General features: G+C 55.6%; 6 protein-coding genes across 6 annotated transcripts; 2 read left to right on the top strand and 4 right to left on the bottom strand.

Annotated features, from left to right (window-relative positions):
• Nucleotides 1-970: 970 nt before the first annotated feature.
• Nucleotides 971-1,204, bottom strand: SPSK_08210 (uncharacterized protein; the record flags this gene model as incomplete). The annotated part of the gene is made up of 1 exon (XM_016734848.1): nucleotides 971-1,204. The coding sequence occupies one exon, from the start codon at nucleotides 1,202-1,204 to the stop codon at nucleotides 971-973; it is 234 nt and encodes a 77-aa protein (XP_016591617.1).
• A 190-nt stretch (nucleotides 1,205-1,394) lies between these two features.
• On the top strand, nucleotides 1,395-2,476 carry SPSK_07712 (protein LRP16; the record flags this gene model as incomplete). Its single annotated transcript, XM_016734369.1, has 2 exons — nucleotides 1,395-2,050; nucleotides 2,128-2,476. 2 exons carry the CDS (start codon nucleotides 1,395-1,397, stop codon nucleotides 2,474-2,476), a joined length of 1,005 nt encoding a protein of 334 aa, XP_016591616.1.
• A 475-nt stretch (nucleotides 2,477-2,951) lies between these two features.
• SPSK_08109 (uncharacterized protein) lies at nucleotides 2,952-3,359 on the bottom strand (the record flags this gene model as incomplete). The annotated part of the gene is made up of 1 exon (XM_016734752.1): nucleotides 2,952-3,359. The coding sequence occupies one exon, from the start codon at nucleotides 3,357-3,359 to the stop codon at nucleotides 2,952-2,954; it is 408 nt and encodes a 135-aa protein (XP_016591615.1).
• A 4,966-nt stretch (nucleotides 3,360-8,325) lies between these two features.
• Nucleotides 8,326-10,893, top strand: SPSK_07055 (pyridine nucleotide-disulfide oxidoreductase family protein; the record flags this gene model as incomplete). The annotated part of the gene is made up of 1 exon (XM_016733725.1): nucleotides 8,326-10,893. The coding sequence occupies one exon, from the start codon at nucleotides 8,326-8,328 to the stop codon at nucleotides 10,891-10,893; it is 2,568 nt and encodes an 855-aa protein (XP_016591614.1).
• Nucleotides 10,894-11,260: 367 nt separating this feature from the next.
• On the bottom strand, nucleotides 11,261-12,181 carry SPSK_07813 (uncharacterized protein; the record flags this gene model as incomplete). Its single annotated transcript, XM_016734468.1, has 1 exon — nucleotides 11,261-12,181. One exon carries the CDS (start codon nucleotides 12,179-12,181, stop codon nucleotides 11,261-11,263), a length of 921 nt encoding a protein of 306 aa, XP_016591613.1.
• A 1,162-nt stretch (nucleotides 12,182-13,343) lies between these two features.
• SPSK_07619 (arsenical resistance protein ArsH) lies at nucleotides 13,344-14,572 on the bottom strand (the record flags this gene model as incomplete). The annotated part of the gene is made up of 3 exons (XM_016734278.1): nucleotides 13,344-13,784; nucleotides 13,870-14,068; nucleotides 14,133-14,572. 3 exons carry the CDS (start codon nucleotides 14,570-14,572, stop codon nucleotides 13,344-13,346), a joined length of 1,080 nt encoding a protein of 359 aa, XP_016591612.1.
• Between the last annotated feature and the right edge of the window lie 646 nt (nucleotides 14,573-15,218).

Below are 15,218 nucleotides of genomic sequence, written 5' to 3'. Positions count from 1 at the left end.
GATGAGAAGCGATGAACGTCCGTCAGGTCCGTCCTGATTACGGTCGAGCGTTATTTGTAACATGATTTTTACGTTGTTCGTTCCTCCCCAGCAGCTCGCATCGTCATGAACAATAACGAGATCGAAGGCACTGTGGTCGATGTTCGCTTGCATCTTGTGCAATATGCGCCGGAAGGGGTTATGATACCTGTAATATATCCGTCAGTTGAAAACGAAGCACAAATGTACGGAGTAAGGAGAAAGAAATGCACTAGCGCAAAGCTGAAAACATCGAGACGTGCTCGAGATATGGTTTCGGAAGCAGGCCCCGGATTGTCCGTGCGTTGGGTCAAGGCCCCGTTCACGTCACTCTCCTTCTTTCAGCATCTGCAACAAGACGAAGCCCAAGCCGAAGATGGGCATCGTTTCGAACATTGCTCCTGTGAGGCTGAAATTTGTGGCTTTTTACTGCCGTTTCTTGCCGTTTCTTTCTCCCTAATCGAGTATTCGTTGATGTCAATGTTCCCGTTCTGACTGTCTCGGTTGTCTTCTTTCTCCTACCAATCGAGACAGTCAGTATCACATCTGCCATATTTCGGGCTGGATTCACTATTTCAACCCCAACATGACTCCCTCATTCCACGTACGGCCATAGATAAAGGAAAATACGGGATCCCGTCCGCTCTCCCCTAGTCAAACCTTTAATCGGCGGATTAGTAGTTGGGTCGGTGACGACCAGCGAATACCCGCTGCTGTACGTTTTTTGTCCTTTTGTCCTTTCGTCTTTTTGTCGTTTTTGTAGATCTTTTTGTGTCGTTACCGGTTTTGTCGTGATTGTATGCACTTGACCTTGCCCGCGTTAAGGTGCAGAGTCAAGCTGCGACGGATCGAGAACTCCATCCGCCATTCTTCGTTGATGATGCTTTTGAGTTGTACGTTGTTTATTGTAAGCTGCAAAACAAAGTTTACCCCTTTTGCCGTCTGTTGATTTCTACGTGTGATTTGTGTTGATGCCTTTTGTGAGGAGACGACACGCGACATGGAAAGAGCGAACGAGCTGTTGGGCGCAAAGCGTCGAGTCTCGAGGAAGGTGCGTTGGAGCTGCAGTAGAGCGAGTCCGCAAATCGACAAGTGCGGGGAGTGCAATGACGCCGAGGACACTCAGCCTTACCACGGCAGGTGCGCCGCAGCAGATAAACATGGACTGCAAAAGACATCTGACCATGTTGACGATTTCTCCTCTTTCAATCATTGCTCCTCTGTCGCTTTACCGCGCATTCACAAAGACTGCACAACAATCCTTACTCCACATCAATACCAGCAGAACCTATTGCACGACCAATCGCCTCCGCACCCCATCATCCTCATCACCCCACTCGCGACCACCGACACAACACCGACACTCCATCGCCACCATGGCCGCCCGTCATGGAGTTGTTGACGTATTGTCGCTGCCGACCCTGACCCAGCTCTATGCGGACGGGGAGCTTGGCGTCCCCGAGACTGTCACTCTCCCCGTCCTCAAGGCACTCCAGACGACTGTCCAGCCCTCCGCCACCATCAACGACAAAGTCGTCTACATTCGTGGCGACTTGACCAAAATGAATGCGGACGCCATTGTCAATGCGGCCAACAGGTCGCTCATGGGTGGCGGCGGCGTGGACGGCGCCATCCATCGTGCGGCGGGCTTTGAGCTGTACGAGGCGTGCGCGCCGCTTGGCGGCTGCGACACCGGCGACGCCAAGATCACACCCGGGTTCCACCTGCCGGCGCGCCATGTGATCCACACGGTCGGCCCTGTGTACGACGACGAGGACCCGCAGGACTCGGACCGCTTGCTCGCCAGCTGCTACCAGAGCAGTCTGCGGCTGGCCGTGGCGTCGCAGGTGCGCACAATTGCGTTTTGCGCCATCAGCACCGGCATCTACGGTTTCCCGAGCCCGCAGGCCGCGGCGCTGGCGGCGTCGACGGTGCGGGCCTTTTTAGAGGGCGAGCAGGGCAGCAAGATCGACCGCGTGGTGTTTGTGACCTTTGAAGCAAAGGACGTGGACGCCTACCTGAGAGCGCTGCCGTACGTGTGCCTTTAGTCATCCTTTTGGTCGAGGAAGGCTACGACGTGTCAGCCCATGCTAACAACACGTGCTATAGAATTGCGTTCCCTCCAGTGCCGCTGTCAGAGGCCGAGGCCGAGGCCGGGGCCGATGGCGCCGCCGAATCTGCAGCCACGGTTGATGCCACGAATGATGCCACGAATGATGCCACGAATGCTGGCGCGACGAATGCTGGCGCGACGAATGCTGGCGCGACGAATGCAGACGGAGGGCCTGCTGCAGCCACAGGAGGAGGCCAAGCTGCCCCTGCACCAAGTGTGCCAAATGCACCTGTTGCCGGCGCAGGCGATGCACTTGCCGCTGATGCACGACCAGACGAATTGTTGATTGAACATGAAGAGGTTGTTCAGGCCGAAGCACCAGGTGAAGAGGCAAAGACGAAGTAGAACTGCCTGCGCATCTGTCCCTGGAAAAGGTGAACCTCGTCTGTCAGATGCTCAAATCTCCCATCAGAGTTTTGAAGAAGAGACGGATTCAAAAAGGGCAGAATAAGCATTGGATGTCGATTGTAAATATGCAGTCGACTATGCAGATAATGTGTGTATGAATTATACCCAGTTGTGGGAAGAAGGAATGGCTATGACGTTTTTGTGCTGCGTGAGAAAGAAGGACTCAACAGCCCGTGCAATGGAGAGGAAATGAATGTGCGAGATGCAAATGCAATAAAAGAACAACACAATGCCAGCCTGGCAAAACCGATTCCCAGAAAATGAATGTCTACCCTGTGTACCCCATATGTACAGGAACTCCGAAATCCCCTAGATGCTCTGATTCGACAAACTGCTAAAAAAACAGAGAAAGTAGAAAACAAGTGAACAAAATGGTCGAAATGGTCGCCGGGTGACGGCTGGTCTGACTCGTCTAGCAGTCCATCTTGTACGACTGCCACACACCGTTCTGGCAGACATTGGTCGGCACGACCACGGGGGACACGGAGCAGTCGGTGTCGGCATAGATGGTGACTAAACCGTTAGCAGTGCTCTTCAAATCGTACCATGTCGGGTCAAGGCAGGGGGACATACGGGTGCACAGGTTGTCAGAAGCGATGAGGCTGCCAATGGGGTCGACAAACTGCTGGCAGATGTGGTTCGACGACAGCTCGAGGGTGTAGACACCCTGGTTCTCGTCGTGGCAGCCCTCGACACCAAAGGTGCGGAAGTCGAGCTCGTGCGGGTCGCTGCGAGCGGCGACCTTGTCGCTGACGGGAGCCGCAAGCGCGGTCTGGGCAAAGGCCAGAGCGGCGGCGATGGCAGCAGCAGAGAAGTACATGATGAAGATTGGTGATGGTGGTGGTAGACTGTGAGATGTGATTGTCGTAGAGGGTATCTTGAAGGAATGATGACTGTAGTTGCTGATGTGAATGCTGAATTGGTTGAAGAGTCTGAAGATGGATTTTTAATGTCCGGTAAAGGGGTGGATGTGCCGGTTTATATAGATGGAGGCTGCGACCCTTTATATCATCAGAAGCGTTTATACTTTAGGCCTCTGCGCCTTCATTTGGCAGAATAGATTGTGCATACTGTCTCGTACCCGGTTCTGACTCGGGTGCTCGTCTGACTCTCTAGAGAATAAAATCTGACGGCACATCGATAAAATCAAAGGAATGAAATGCATACGACAAGCTAAACACGGAAACAAGACGCAAAATGTAATTCGCCGTTCGTATCCCAGTGTTGATCGTCAGTGAGAAAGGCTGTGCCTCGTCATTGGTAGTAATTCGGTGGGGAACATATCCATGTTTTTGTATTTACTGTCCGTTGTATTACTTATTTGTATTCGTTGCCGGTTGTTTTGCGTGGCCTGATCGACGGTCGTGTCGCTGCTTTATTTTTTTTTTTTTTTTTTTTGGGGGGGGGGTTTCCGTCAACACGAAGTGCGACTTGTTCACCTCGGCCACCTTTCTTCTCGTTGTCGGAATCTGTTTGCTCTGTACGTATTTCCTTGATCTGGTCGCTTTTTCTGTGACCTCGGACGGACCGTTGTTGTACATGCAGTCTGCTCTGTGTTGCTCAAGAGCCTCAGCTACGAGAAGCATGGTTTTACCATTAAATGCGAATACTATGACTCTCTTCTGCATCAACATCGATTTGTCTCGTTTGCTTCTATTTCCACGCGCATTGCTTAAACCGGCGAACCGACTTGCCACTCAGTTGAAAATAAAACAGAGCGCGGCATGCCCATCTGAGCCTCTGCGGATAGATTCGCAACAGGCCAACCAGTGTGCTGGGTCTTTCCTTTTGAGTGTACAAATGTACGGCCACCTGCAGGTTCGGCTCGCATGTCTTGAGCAATACGAGATATCTGACCACGAGATGTGCACAAGAATTGTCCCTTGTTAAGTCACCACTGCCACTGCTTTTTTTTTAGACATTCTCTAGTTACTTATCTGTCATGTTGCAGCCATTCAAAGCACAGCGACTCATACTAGGTTGCCAGTTCTCTGAATCTTGCAACTCTCATTCAAAGTTGGCGCCGATCGGTCAGATGCATCCTTACAAGGCAGTGAATCTCACAGCTCAAGGGTCCTAAACGAGAAGATCGACAAGTTTACGAGGCAAAATGCCCAGCAAACTCCGTTCACCTGCCACTTGCCAGCGAACCATAAAAGTGTATTTTCACCGCGGAGAGTCATGTTTCCTCCCGCCTGCCACTCCTCCATTCCTATACGGAGTACTGTGTCGTGCATTGTTGAACCCCAAAGACGGCGAAGAATAGAAAGTGCCCAAGGAGAATGCCATGCACGTTTGACGTCATCGGCGGAGACTCTCAAAACTATTTTTACTTCCGTTCCGTTTAGTCTTGCACGACAGCGCACCGGCACTGCTTTCTCCATCCACCATTCCATTCCCGCACGTGTTTTACAAATGCGCAGCTTCTATCGATCGGTGGAGGCCGTCGGCAGGGAAAACAAGAAGTTAGACAGGATCAAACGATGCCTTGGCCGTATTCAGTCTTACTTCTTGTCTGTTCACATCCAGCTCTGGTTTGGGGGCATGAAAGAATTACCCGTAGGTTTCCACGCCAAGAAGCGACAGCAGAACAGCGTATCGCCTGTTTCAAAGTGTTGGCTGTCTTCTCTGTCCATTCTCTGAAGAAGCTGTCTAGACCTGCATGTTGATGTGTATTTGCGCCTATGATCCAGGAGATGTCGTACGCAGCAAAGAGACACAAGGGAAACTACTGCAATTGTGAACATTTCCGCATACTACAATCCCGGTGTATCCGCCTCTTCTGCTCGTCTGTCTCACAAAACGGACTGAATGAATGGAGAGGAAAGGGGCGAGTTCGCTTCTTCCCATCTTTGGTCACATCACCACATCATTGACGGCATGTCCGTGCTATGCAGTGTTCATTAGTAGAACGCATTGTCTGGTTTTTTTGGCGTCGAGTGCCGCTGCATGGTGCGCATTGCATTGTCGGCGACGTGACGGGGACCGACAAAGGGGTGCATGAGCGTCTGTTGTTGGAATACAAAACGAGAGAGAATGGACGGTGAAAGAAAGACATCACGGGCACTCGTACATCGTATGCGGACCGGATGCTGTACCCCCACGGTTTGCGACATGTGCAGGCACTGCCCGTTGACACGAGACCGTGGTGTCGGATGAGCTGTGCGAAATGCTATTGAAGGAAGAGCGTGGTGGACAAAACCGAAGGCAAGCTGGGGACAATGGAAACAAGAGGCTTCATATCTACCCACATCCATGAATATGATCACGATCGGTGACACCTTTCATGCCTTTTCAATTTACTAACTTTAACTACTCTTGTCGTCAAGATGCCTTAGTCGCATTTAATTCGAATATTGTAAGATCCAGAAAAGATGATCCGTTGTATAAGCTACACAGTAACGTCTTTTATTTGTCGATATTTTATTTGTTTTTTTCGTCTTTTTTTACTTTTATCTTGTATTAAGAAACAGTTCTAGTTAACAATTGCATATTGTCCGTCAAAAGCATATAGTCACGTCTCTATTGTCATTGACTCTCTCGATTTGTTACACGTTGACTACGACATGGTTCGTTTCTCTCCCAGTCACGGCTTGTGCTGCTTGACGTTCTCCTTCCTTTTGCCCACACACCTCCTAGCATGTCTATGCTATTTGATTCAACCTATGCTCCTGTCAGCCAGTGATATACCCAAATGTCTCTGGATTGAACTGTTGTTCACTGGTTTTTGGAGAAACTGAGACAATAATAACGGTTATTTCAAGCCTGTCTCAGCCGACGCTATTTCATACACCGTGAACGCACTGACACCCAAGATTACGATGTGAGCCAAAACAAGCAGCAAAAGAGCGACATCAAATGCGATTGGTGCCGCGCTCTTTTTTGTTTGCATTTGCTTTCTCTCTTTATCGTCTTTCTTGACCGCACGAGGTTGCAATTAAACCTCAAACGGGAAGAAGGAAGCGGCACATTTTCGCCCAGAATCGGCAGGCGAGTAGGTACGGTTGTAGCCGACCAGGGAAAGTGCAGGTGGGATGTATCTGGCGTCGTCAAAACCGCGCCGTTCGTGCCCGATTAGGCAAGTAGACAGGAAAATGCGGGATAGGGCAACTGTGCGCCACAGTTTGCCCACGGCCCTTGCCTGCAACATGGCCCACGATTGCCTTTGCTCCTTCCCGTTTGTTTGGGAGGTGAGAAACAGCATTAATATGCTCCTGCTCCGTACTTACCTCGCCAACTGCTCTTGCGCCTCGTGACTGGTGGCCTCTTTCCCTGTGCTGTAGAAGTGTCGATAGCACCTGCCCTTTTTCTGTAAGCGTGCTCGCCTTCTATTTACGGCGAAGGGTTTGACCTAACTCATATTCCGTGAAAAAGACGCCACTGAAAAGCACCTGAAGCTAACTCCTGTCTTTTCTTTGCAAACTTCATGATCGGCTATCGCCCAAAACGACGATCACCAGCGCCCGTACCTGCATCCCCCCACTAATTACAACAAACACAGACCGCCTAATCCCCCCAAGGACTTCTAGGGCCATAGCTAAATGCTCTTAAGGTGTGCTACTGGCGTCGCAACTGCGCTACGTCGTACTCCTCTTCTGTTTCTTCTCACGAAAAACAGGGGTTCGTTGTTGCGATGGGGCCGGGGGTCGCTCCGGGCATAACATGGGCGCCCAGCCGCCCGTCGATATTGGCGTGGTGCCTTCAAACGCACCAGCGATTTTGTCAATGGACCTTCTTGATCGAGAAGGTTCCTTGGTTGATCGGAATTCCAACGTCAACAAAGTGGGCCCCGGCAGCGACCATACGACCTTGCGATACAGGAAACAACATGAACGCAGGAGAAGAAACATGGTACAGCGCAAATGCTGCGGCAAGTCGCTGCTTTGAAAGTTCGACGAAAGGTAAGGTACCTCTCAAGGTGCGCCATTCCCCTCCTGCCTAAGACCGTATGGTGTCTGTTTGCTGGACTGGTCACCTCGAGATACGGACCAAACAGACGCCAGAGTTGCATGTTTGCAAGTATCTTACCGAGAGTGCATAGTACGCCAGAATTCGAGCAATTTCCCATGCGTTGGCGTGTTTCGAGCGACTAACGTTGGTCAGACAGAAGAAAAAGAAATAATGAAGCAGATCTGCCGCAACTGACCAGGCACACACCAATCAGAGCGTCCGTTTGGTCGTGCGCCTGGTAGTCTGTCGTGCGCCTGCGAGACAACACTGCAAGATGCAGAGAAGCAGCAAAACAACCGAGACAACCTGCGTCGTGGACAACAGAGTAGCACGATCCGGCGGATGACCGATCGACCAAGAACGGGTCCGTCGGCCGGTTCCAGTCAGAAAAGGGCAGGAGGCAGGGGATGCAGGAGTGTTGCAATGCACGCCCGCGCATGTCTGTCCCCTTCGCCCCTCTCCAGCGTCCGTATTGTTTTCTCAGTCATTGCCCGAATTGGGTTACGACCGGCAGCAGACAGGGCTGGCGCAGGTGGCAGACGGGAGAGAAACCTGGGGGCAGACGCGGTGGACCAAGTTGAGATGGACACTGAACAGATGTTGTTCGAGTGACGTGCTCGTGCTCGTACTTGTGCCTGTCTTTATCTCTGTTCCTGACTCTTTCCCCCCCGGTCTTTGATCGTCTCCCCAGCTCTGCAGCTCGCCAGCGAGATATGTTGACTTTAAAGGGGAGCTGTTGCCTTGCTCTCCCGTATTATTGACGTTCTGTCTTACAACCTTCTGGCTTTGACTTGTGCACCCGTGCCTTGCCACAGTACTTGCCTGCCATCGTCACCATGAAGACGGTCTCTCTTGCCTCCATTGCGGCTCTGGCCGTCGGGGCTGCTGCCAACGAGTGCAACGCCGACAACTGCCTTCGTGCCCTCCGGGCGACTCAGACCCCCGGTCGGCTGCAATCGGCACAGGCGTTCTGCTCCGCCTACACGGCGACCCCACCGGCGTCGGTGGCCATCCCCAGCTATGCCGCGAAAGCCTGTGTGGGCAACCACGTCGGCCCTTTGGCCGTGCGCCTGTCCAGTGCCTGTTCGTGCATTGCACCGTCCACGACCTCGGCAGCGACAACGGTGACAAGCACGGCTGCTCCGACATCCTCAACGGCGCCATCGGCCACCGAGGAACCCTGTGCCATAGCCAGCAGCGCCTGGGCCGCCGTCCAGTCGAGCAACCCCTCGGCCGGCGTCTCGATCCCCGCCGAGCTGGCATATAACTGCCTCCGGTCCGTGCCCCTGCACAGGGACGCGGCCGTGCAGCTCGTCGACGCCATCGAGCCGTACCTCGAGTGGCAGTCGGACGCCGCGTACAAGGCCGACCCGCCGGCCGACTACTTCTACCCGCCCTACGACATCTTTGAGGCGCTGGCGCAGGTCCGCAGCGACCTGGTCAACGACGTCTATGACAGCGAGTATGCCTTCCAGATCGACCTCTACCTCAAGGTCTTTGGCCAGGGCCACGACGGCCACTTTGTCTTCTACCCGGACCTGCTGAGCAAAGCATTTGTCTACACGCGCCCGCGCTCGCTCGTCTCCGTGGCCGACACGGCCAGCGGCTCCACGCTGCCCGTCATCAAGGTCTACGAAGATGTCGTGGCCAACCCGGAGACGGCCTCGGCCGTGGTGCTGATCAACGGCATCGACGCCACCACGTACATCCAAAACACCATTTTCACGGCGTCTTTCAACCAGGACCCCGATGCGGCGTACAACAGCATGTTCTTTTCCAAGGCCGTGTTTGGTGCCGGCGAGGGCACGGGCTACTTCTCGGCGGGCGGCCGTATCCGGTTCAACTATCAGGGCCCGACCACGACGTTCACGTTTGCCAACGGCACCGAGGCCACATTCACCAACACGGCCAGCGTGCTGGCGTCGCTGTCGGGCATTACCGACGGCGAGTCCATGTTCCAGAAGTTTTGCAGCGGCGCCAACAAGTTCCATGCCGCCAACCAGGCCGTATCCAGCGCGGCGCCGTCGCCCTACGCGCCGACGTCGTCGTCTGCCTCGCCCTCGGCCAGCCCGACCGGCACCACCAGCGGCGGCGTGACCGTGCCCGGCTTCCCCAAGCCCGTCGACATCACCGACGACGCCATTGTGTCGTGCTATTTCCTGGACGGCCCCGGCTTCGAGGACGTCGCCGTGCTGTCTGTGCTGGCGTTTGAGTCCGAGTCGCCCAGCGAGTTCCAGGCGGTGCAGCGCAACTGCATTGCGCAGGCCCGCGCGGCCGGCAAGAAGAAGATTGTTGTCGACTTCAGCGCCAACGGCGGCGGCTACATCTTGCAAGGATACGACTTTTTCCGGCAGTTCTTCCCGCAGGTCGTGCAGGATGGCTTCTCGCGCTGGAAGGCCAACGAGGCATTTGTGGCGCTCGCCCACATCATCAGCGACGACGTCGCCACGCTGGACCCCTACACGTCGGACAATGCCGACCTCATTGGCGAGTACGAGACGTGGTTCGACACGCGGTACGACCTTGACGTCCACGACGAGCCATTCAAGAGCTTCGCGGACAAGTTCGGGCCGTACGTCTTCCAGGACACCAACTACACGGCCCTGACGCGCTGGAACCTCGACGACCCGCTGACGACGACCAACGACACGTACGGCATGGGCATGGAGATTAGCGGCTACGGCACGCTGGCCAACCTGACGCAGCCGTATGCGGCCGACGACATTGTGCTGCTGTACGACGGGTTCTGCGCGTCGACGTGCACGCTGGCGTCGGAGATGCTCCGCATCCAGGGCGGCGTGCGGTCCATTGCCATGGGCGGGCGCCCGCGCGCGGGCCCGATCCAGGGCGTCGGCGGCATCAAGGGCGCACAGACGCTGGCCTTCAACGACGTGTACGGGTACGCGTCGGCGGGCGCGGCGCAGGCCGAAAACGACGCGCAAAAGGCGGCCCTCGCGCGCTACAGCCAGCTGCCCGTGCTGCGGTCGTCGTCGGCGGCGCTCAACACGCGCGACCAGATTCTGCGCGGCAACGTGCAGGACGGCCTGCCGGCGCAGTTCGTGGTCGAGGAGGCGGACTGCCGGCTGTACTGGACGGCGGCGATGGCGACGGACGTGACGGCGGTGTGGAAGGCGGCGGCGCAGGCGGCGTTCAACGAGGGCGCGTGTGCGGCGGGCTTCATTGCGCAGTCGACGAAGCAGCCGCCATCTTCGACAAAGTCCAAGCGGGCGGCCGCGGCCGAGGCGCTCGAGAAGCGCCGGTGGACGGCAGCGAGCGAGGCCAGTCTGGCACACCGGCAGGCGGTGGCGGCGGTCAAGGCGCAGGGTCTGTTGGGCAGGCGCGGCGCCGCGGCCAAGGACGTGCAGCGGTTCAACGCCAAGTACAACCAGAAGGCGGTGGAGTAGACGGCGCAGCGTTGTGTCTGCGGGGGATATAACAGTAATATTGATTGTTGGTTTCTTACTTGATAATAATAAAATTGCATCTGTGAGAGTGTAAAGTGAACGCCTGCCCGAACCAAAACACCAGCTGTACCATAACGTATATACGTTGCTACAAAATAACAGACGATATTGGGAAAACCCATCCTTCTTCCTTTTTTTAGTGTCCACTTCCGGGTATCGATGGACAGATGTGGTCTCCCGGAAACAGTAGAGAGGACAGTACAATATAAATAGACACAAAGCAATAATCCGTCGCACGAGAAGCCAGTCGTAATCGTCGTTTCCACAATGGTGGATGAAAAGAAAAAAGGGTAGAGCATCCAGCCTCTTAGCGTGTCGGGATAAACTTCTTGGAATCGTCCTCCTGCTGCTGGAAGGTCTCGGGGAAGGCGGCAATGCCGGCCAGGATGCCGCAGATCATAAAGACGAGCGACACAATGGACCAGACGACGCCCCAGCACTGCGAGGAGCCGCCGTAGCGCTGGGCAAAGACGCTGGCGTCGGACTCGTTGACCTTGCGCAGGATGAGGTCGTCGCAAATGTCCCAGACGGAGTAAAGGGACGACATGACGCCGATGAAGAGGACGAGGAAGCGCAGCGGCTCGGCGTGCTTGATGAACCAGAAGGCGACGAGCAGGCCGACGGCGAGCAGCACGGTGCCGATGGTGAGCCAGTCGCGCTTGCCCCACCAGAGCGTCAGCAGGAAGCAGGCGCCGAGCACGAAGCTGGCGACCTTGGAGGCGACAATGTCGAAGCCGCAGAAGATGAGGAGGGCGCCGATGAGCGAGGAGCCCAGGTAGCCGGCGGGCAGGGTGATGGCGGCCTTGCCGCCCTTCATCTGGGTGACGCCGCCCTCGTGGGGGTCGAGCGTGATGGAGACGACGCGGCCGCCGGTCAGGACGGCGGTGATGGCGTGGCCAAACTCGTGGAAGGCGATGACGAGCATCTTGAAGGGCCACAGGATGTACTTGATGTAGGGGATGTTCCACAGCAGCGCGATGGCGACGACGTAGGCGGCGATGACGCCGAGCGTGACCTTTTGGGTGTCGTTGACGGTCAGGCCGCGGGCGGCCAGGGCGCGCGTCGAGTAGGCATGTTGCTGCGGCGCGGTCTCGGCGTACAAGGCCTCGGCAGCACGGCGCGCGAGGACAGGGCCGGCGGCGGCGACAGCGCTGCGGAGAACTGTGCCCGAGTGAGCCGCGACGGAGCGCAGGGCCGGGGAGCCCGCAGTATGCAAGACGGGGGCCATGTTGGAGGCGGAGACGAAGGCTGCTGGGTATGCGATGCAGTGAGGTTAGGTGTGTCGATGGTATGGCGATGATGTATCGTGTGATCGATCGGGGCACTTGTCGTCTTGTGGCAGGCAACGGCCAAAAGTGGTGTGGGCTGAGGGGCGACAGCGGGAGCGGCTGCCAGTTTGGTGGAAGACGGACAGTGACAGCGGTGGTCGGGGCGCTGAAGAAGCAGAAAATGGCAGCAGCGAGCTCTGTGTTGGGGAGGAAAGGTGGCGAGACGTGGCAAGGAGGAAGACGATGAGGACGGAGAAGAGAAAACAAGGCAGGCAAGGGTTAAAAGCAAGGTCGCCGTTGTGAATTCAGAAACAAGAGCGAAGACCACATGCGCATGCGCCCAGCCTGCCCTTTTTTCTCTTTTCCAGTCTCCAAGCCTCGTGTTTCACTGGTCCTCTCCCAGCAGCGAATCGTTTCTGTGGTGGTTGCAGGCTGTTGCAGGCTGTTGCAGTACTGAAATGTGGAGTTACACGCAACGCACTGCTAAAGTACGATCGGCAGGGCAGATGGAGGCCGTTCGGGCGTAGTGGCGGGTGCGGGGCGGCAATTACAGGGAGAGAAAACGCCCACTAGCATATTCTGTATTCTGTACTGCAACGATGTATTATTCTGCGCTGGAATGGCGACGTCAACCTCCATCCGAGAACGCGTCAGGGGCCCTAAAACTGACACGGCATTCTGCTGTCGAAGGACCTGGTCCCTGGCCCTACTGCGACGGCGCCGAACCAAACTGCCAACGTCCGCCTCTGGTGGCTGTCGTCCTCCCCCATTTTCTAATTTTAGCAGCGCCCATTCCGCCGTGTGGAGTGTCCCCTTTGTCGTTCCTCCATTTGTCCCTTGGCTCGCGTGGCTATGCTATGCCCAGCGCCATTCCCTTCTCGGAGCCACAACGAGCTAAAACCACGAACAAAGCAACAAAGCCGGCGCACGCAACGCATCCTCATTAGAGGCACGTCGAGCATGTACATCTGTAACCGGAAAACAATGTCGACGACAGACGTTGAAGAACACGAATGCCAATTCTATGTATAGTCACGTGACACTCGGGAACGGCCAATACGTCGCGAGATCCGCCAGGCGCTACATCACTAATTACATACTTCTATATCCCCGTCCGCATTCTTATAAAGACAGTCCTTGTAACGACACGCCGTTTATGGTGGAAGCCTCTTTATTTCGCTCCTCGTCTGCCTTCTCCCGCTTCAGCCTGCGTTCCTCGCGCTCGCTGAAGCGGTCGCCGAACAGGTCAAAGCGAGGCCGCATCACGATGGTGTATTTCACGAGCTCTTCCATGCAGTCGACAAGGCGGTCGCGGTTCGCGCTGGGCAGCATGCGGCTGCCTTCTGCCTCTGGGGTGAACTGGGTGTACGCCTTGGGCACAGAACTTTGGTTGGGGATCGTAAACATGCGCATCCACCGACCGAGGATGCGGAGCGAATTCACAGCATTGAAGGACTGGGATCCGCCGCTGACCTGCGCAACGGCCAGTGTCCTGCCCTGTGTGGGACGAACCGCTCCAGACGACAGCGGGATCCAGTCAATTTGTTGCTTGAAAAGGCCCGTCTGCGGCAGCACAGTTCACAGTTCACAGTTAGTCGAGCGTGAGACAGACGGCTCGCGAAACGAAACCCAAAAGGGACCAGCTCACCAAGTTGCCGTGCTGCTCGGGACTGACCCAGACGTGGCCATCGCTCCACTTGCTCAGCTCACGCAGCTCCTGCACTTTTGGGTGGCCGTGGTGAATGTCGTCCTTTTGAGGAAGCCCGGCCGGGTTGTACACCCGGACGTCGCAGCCGAGGCGGAATAGGATGCGTGCGGCCTCGTAGGCGAGGAGACGAGAGAAGGATCTACGTATAGGTATAAGAAGGACTGTCCGTCTTTTTATACTGAAAACGGACCGAGAACACGTACCGGCTTCTCAAGCTGCCATAAAGGACGAGGATCCGCAGGCGGTCACGCTTTTTCTCCAGGATCTCCGACGCGACCAGCTTCAGGACCGTGCCCAGCTCCAACTGCGCCACCCAGTCGTCGGCAGCAAACGGCTCGCTAAGAAGAAACGGGCGATAACGGTCACGGGTGGCGGCGTCGTCCTCGTCGACGTCGATGGCGAGAGAATGAAAGGCATTTTTCGGGTCAGCCGTGAGCGCAACCGCAGCCCTGGCGGCGTACGAGTTGTTTAGGTCGCCGTGGCCAACCAGGGCGACAGGGGACTGTGAGCGTTGCATAGCCTTGCCGTGGACCGGGGACGAATGAAACAGGCAGGTCGCGTAAGCACTATGGACGGGAATGTTGCATGGCCTTTGCTGCGTACGCAGTAACAAAAACGACCATGGGGATCGCAGTCCCTTCATCTGGCTTGGCCGGTTCCTCTGGCGCTGTTTGGCTTTTTCGTGAGTCCGGTGTCTGCCAAAGGCTGCAAGGTAGCGGAAACAAACAAATAATAAACCCAAGACCCCCCAAAACAAAAGACTGTTATATATCGATTCATAAGGCTTTAATACGTAAATCTGCAGCTTCTTCGCCGCTAGTGGGTCGCTCAAGTTGGGGGGATGTCATTGCATTCGTATCATTGGCTGCGAGCGGCAAGCCCGCTTGGCACTGATTATGTCATCATCTGCCCCAATATCGTCGCACTGCAACCTTTGCTCTCTCCTGTGTCACTTTATGAACAGCATTTACCTAGGATATGACGGCTACCCTCTCATTCCTTGATGCAGATTGTGTGCACTGAGTCGTCCAACCCCCCAGGCTCTGAGCGTGACTATGCCCCGAAAGGTAAGCCATGCCAACTTGCTTCGTTTACCGCGTCGTTCAAATGTCTCATCATGGACGACATAGAACGTCACCCCTACGGTCAAGATCCATATCCGCGACAACCAGCGGCGATGTCGCGCTCGCCAGAAGGAACTCGTGCAGGATTTGCAGCGGCGGTTGCAAGATTACGAACGGCGTGGTGTGCAGGCAAGCATTCACATGCAACATGCCGCGCGCGCTGTA

This window comes from Sporothrix schenckii (genome assembly GCF_000961545.1).
Source record: "Sporothrix schenckii 1099-18 chromosome Unknown Cont41, whole genome shotgun sequence".
NCBI lineage: Eukaryota > Fungi > Ascomycota > Sordariomycetes > Ophiostomatales > Ophiostomataceae > Sporothrix > Sporothrix schenckii.
The sequence above is the reverse complement of the archived record's forward strand: the minus strand, read 5'-3'. Positions and strand labels throughout refer to the sequence as shown.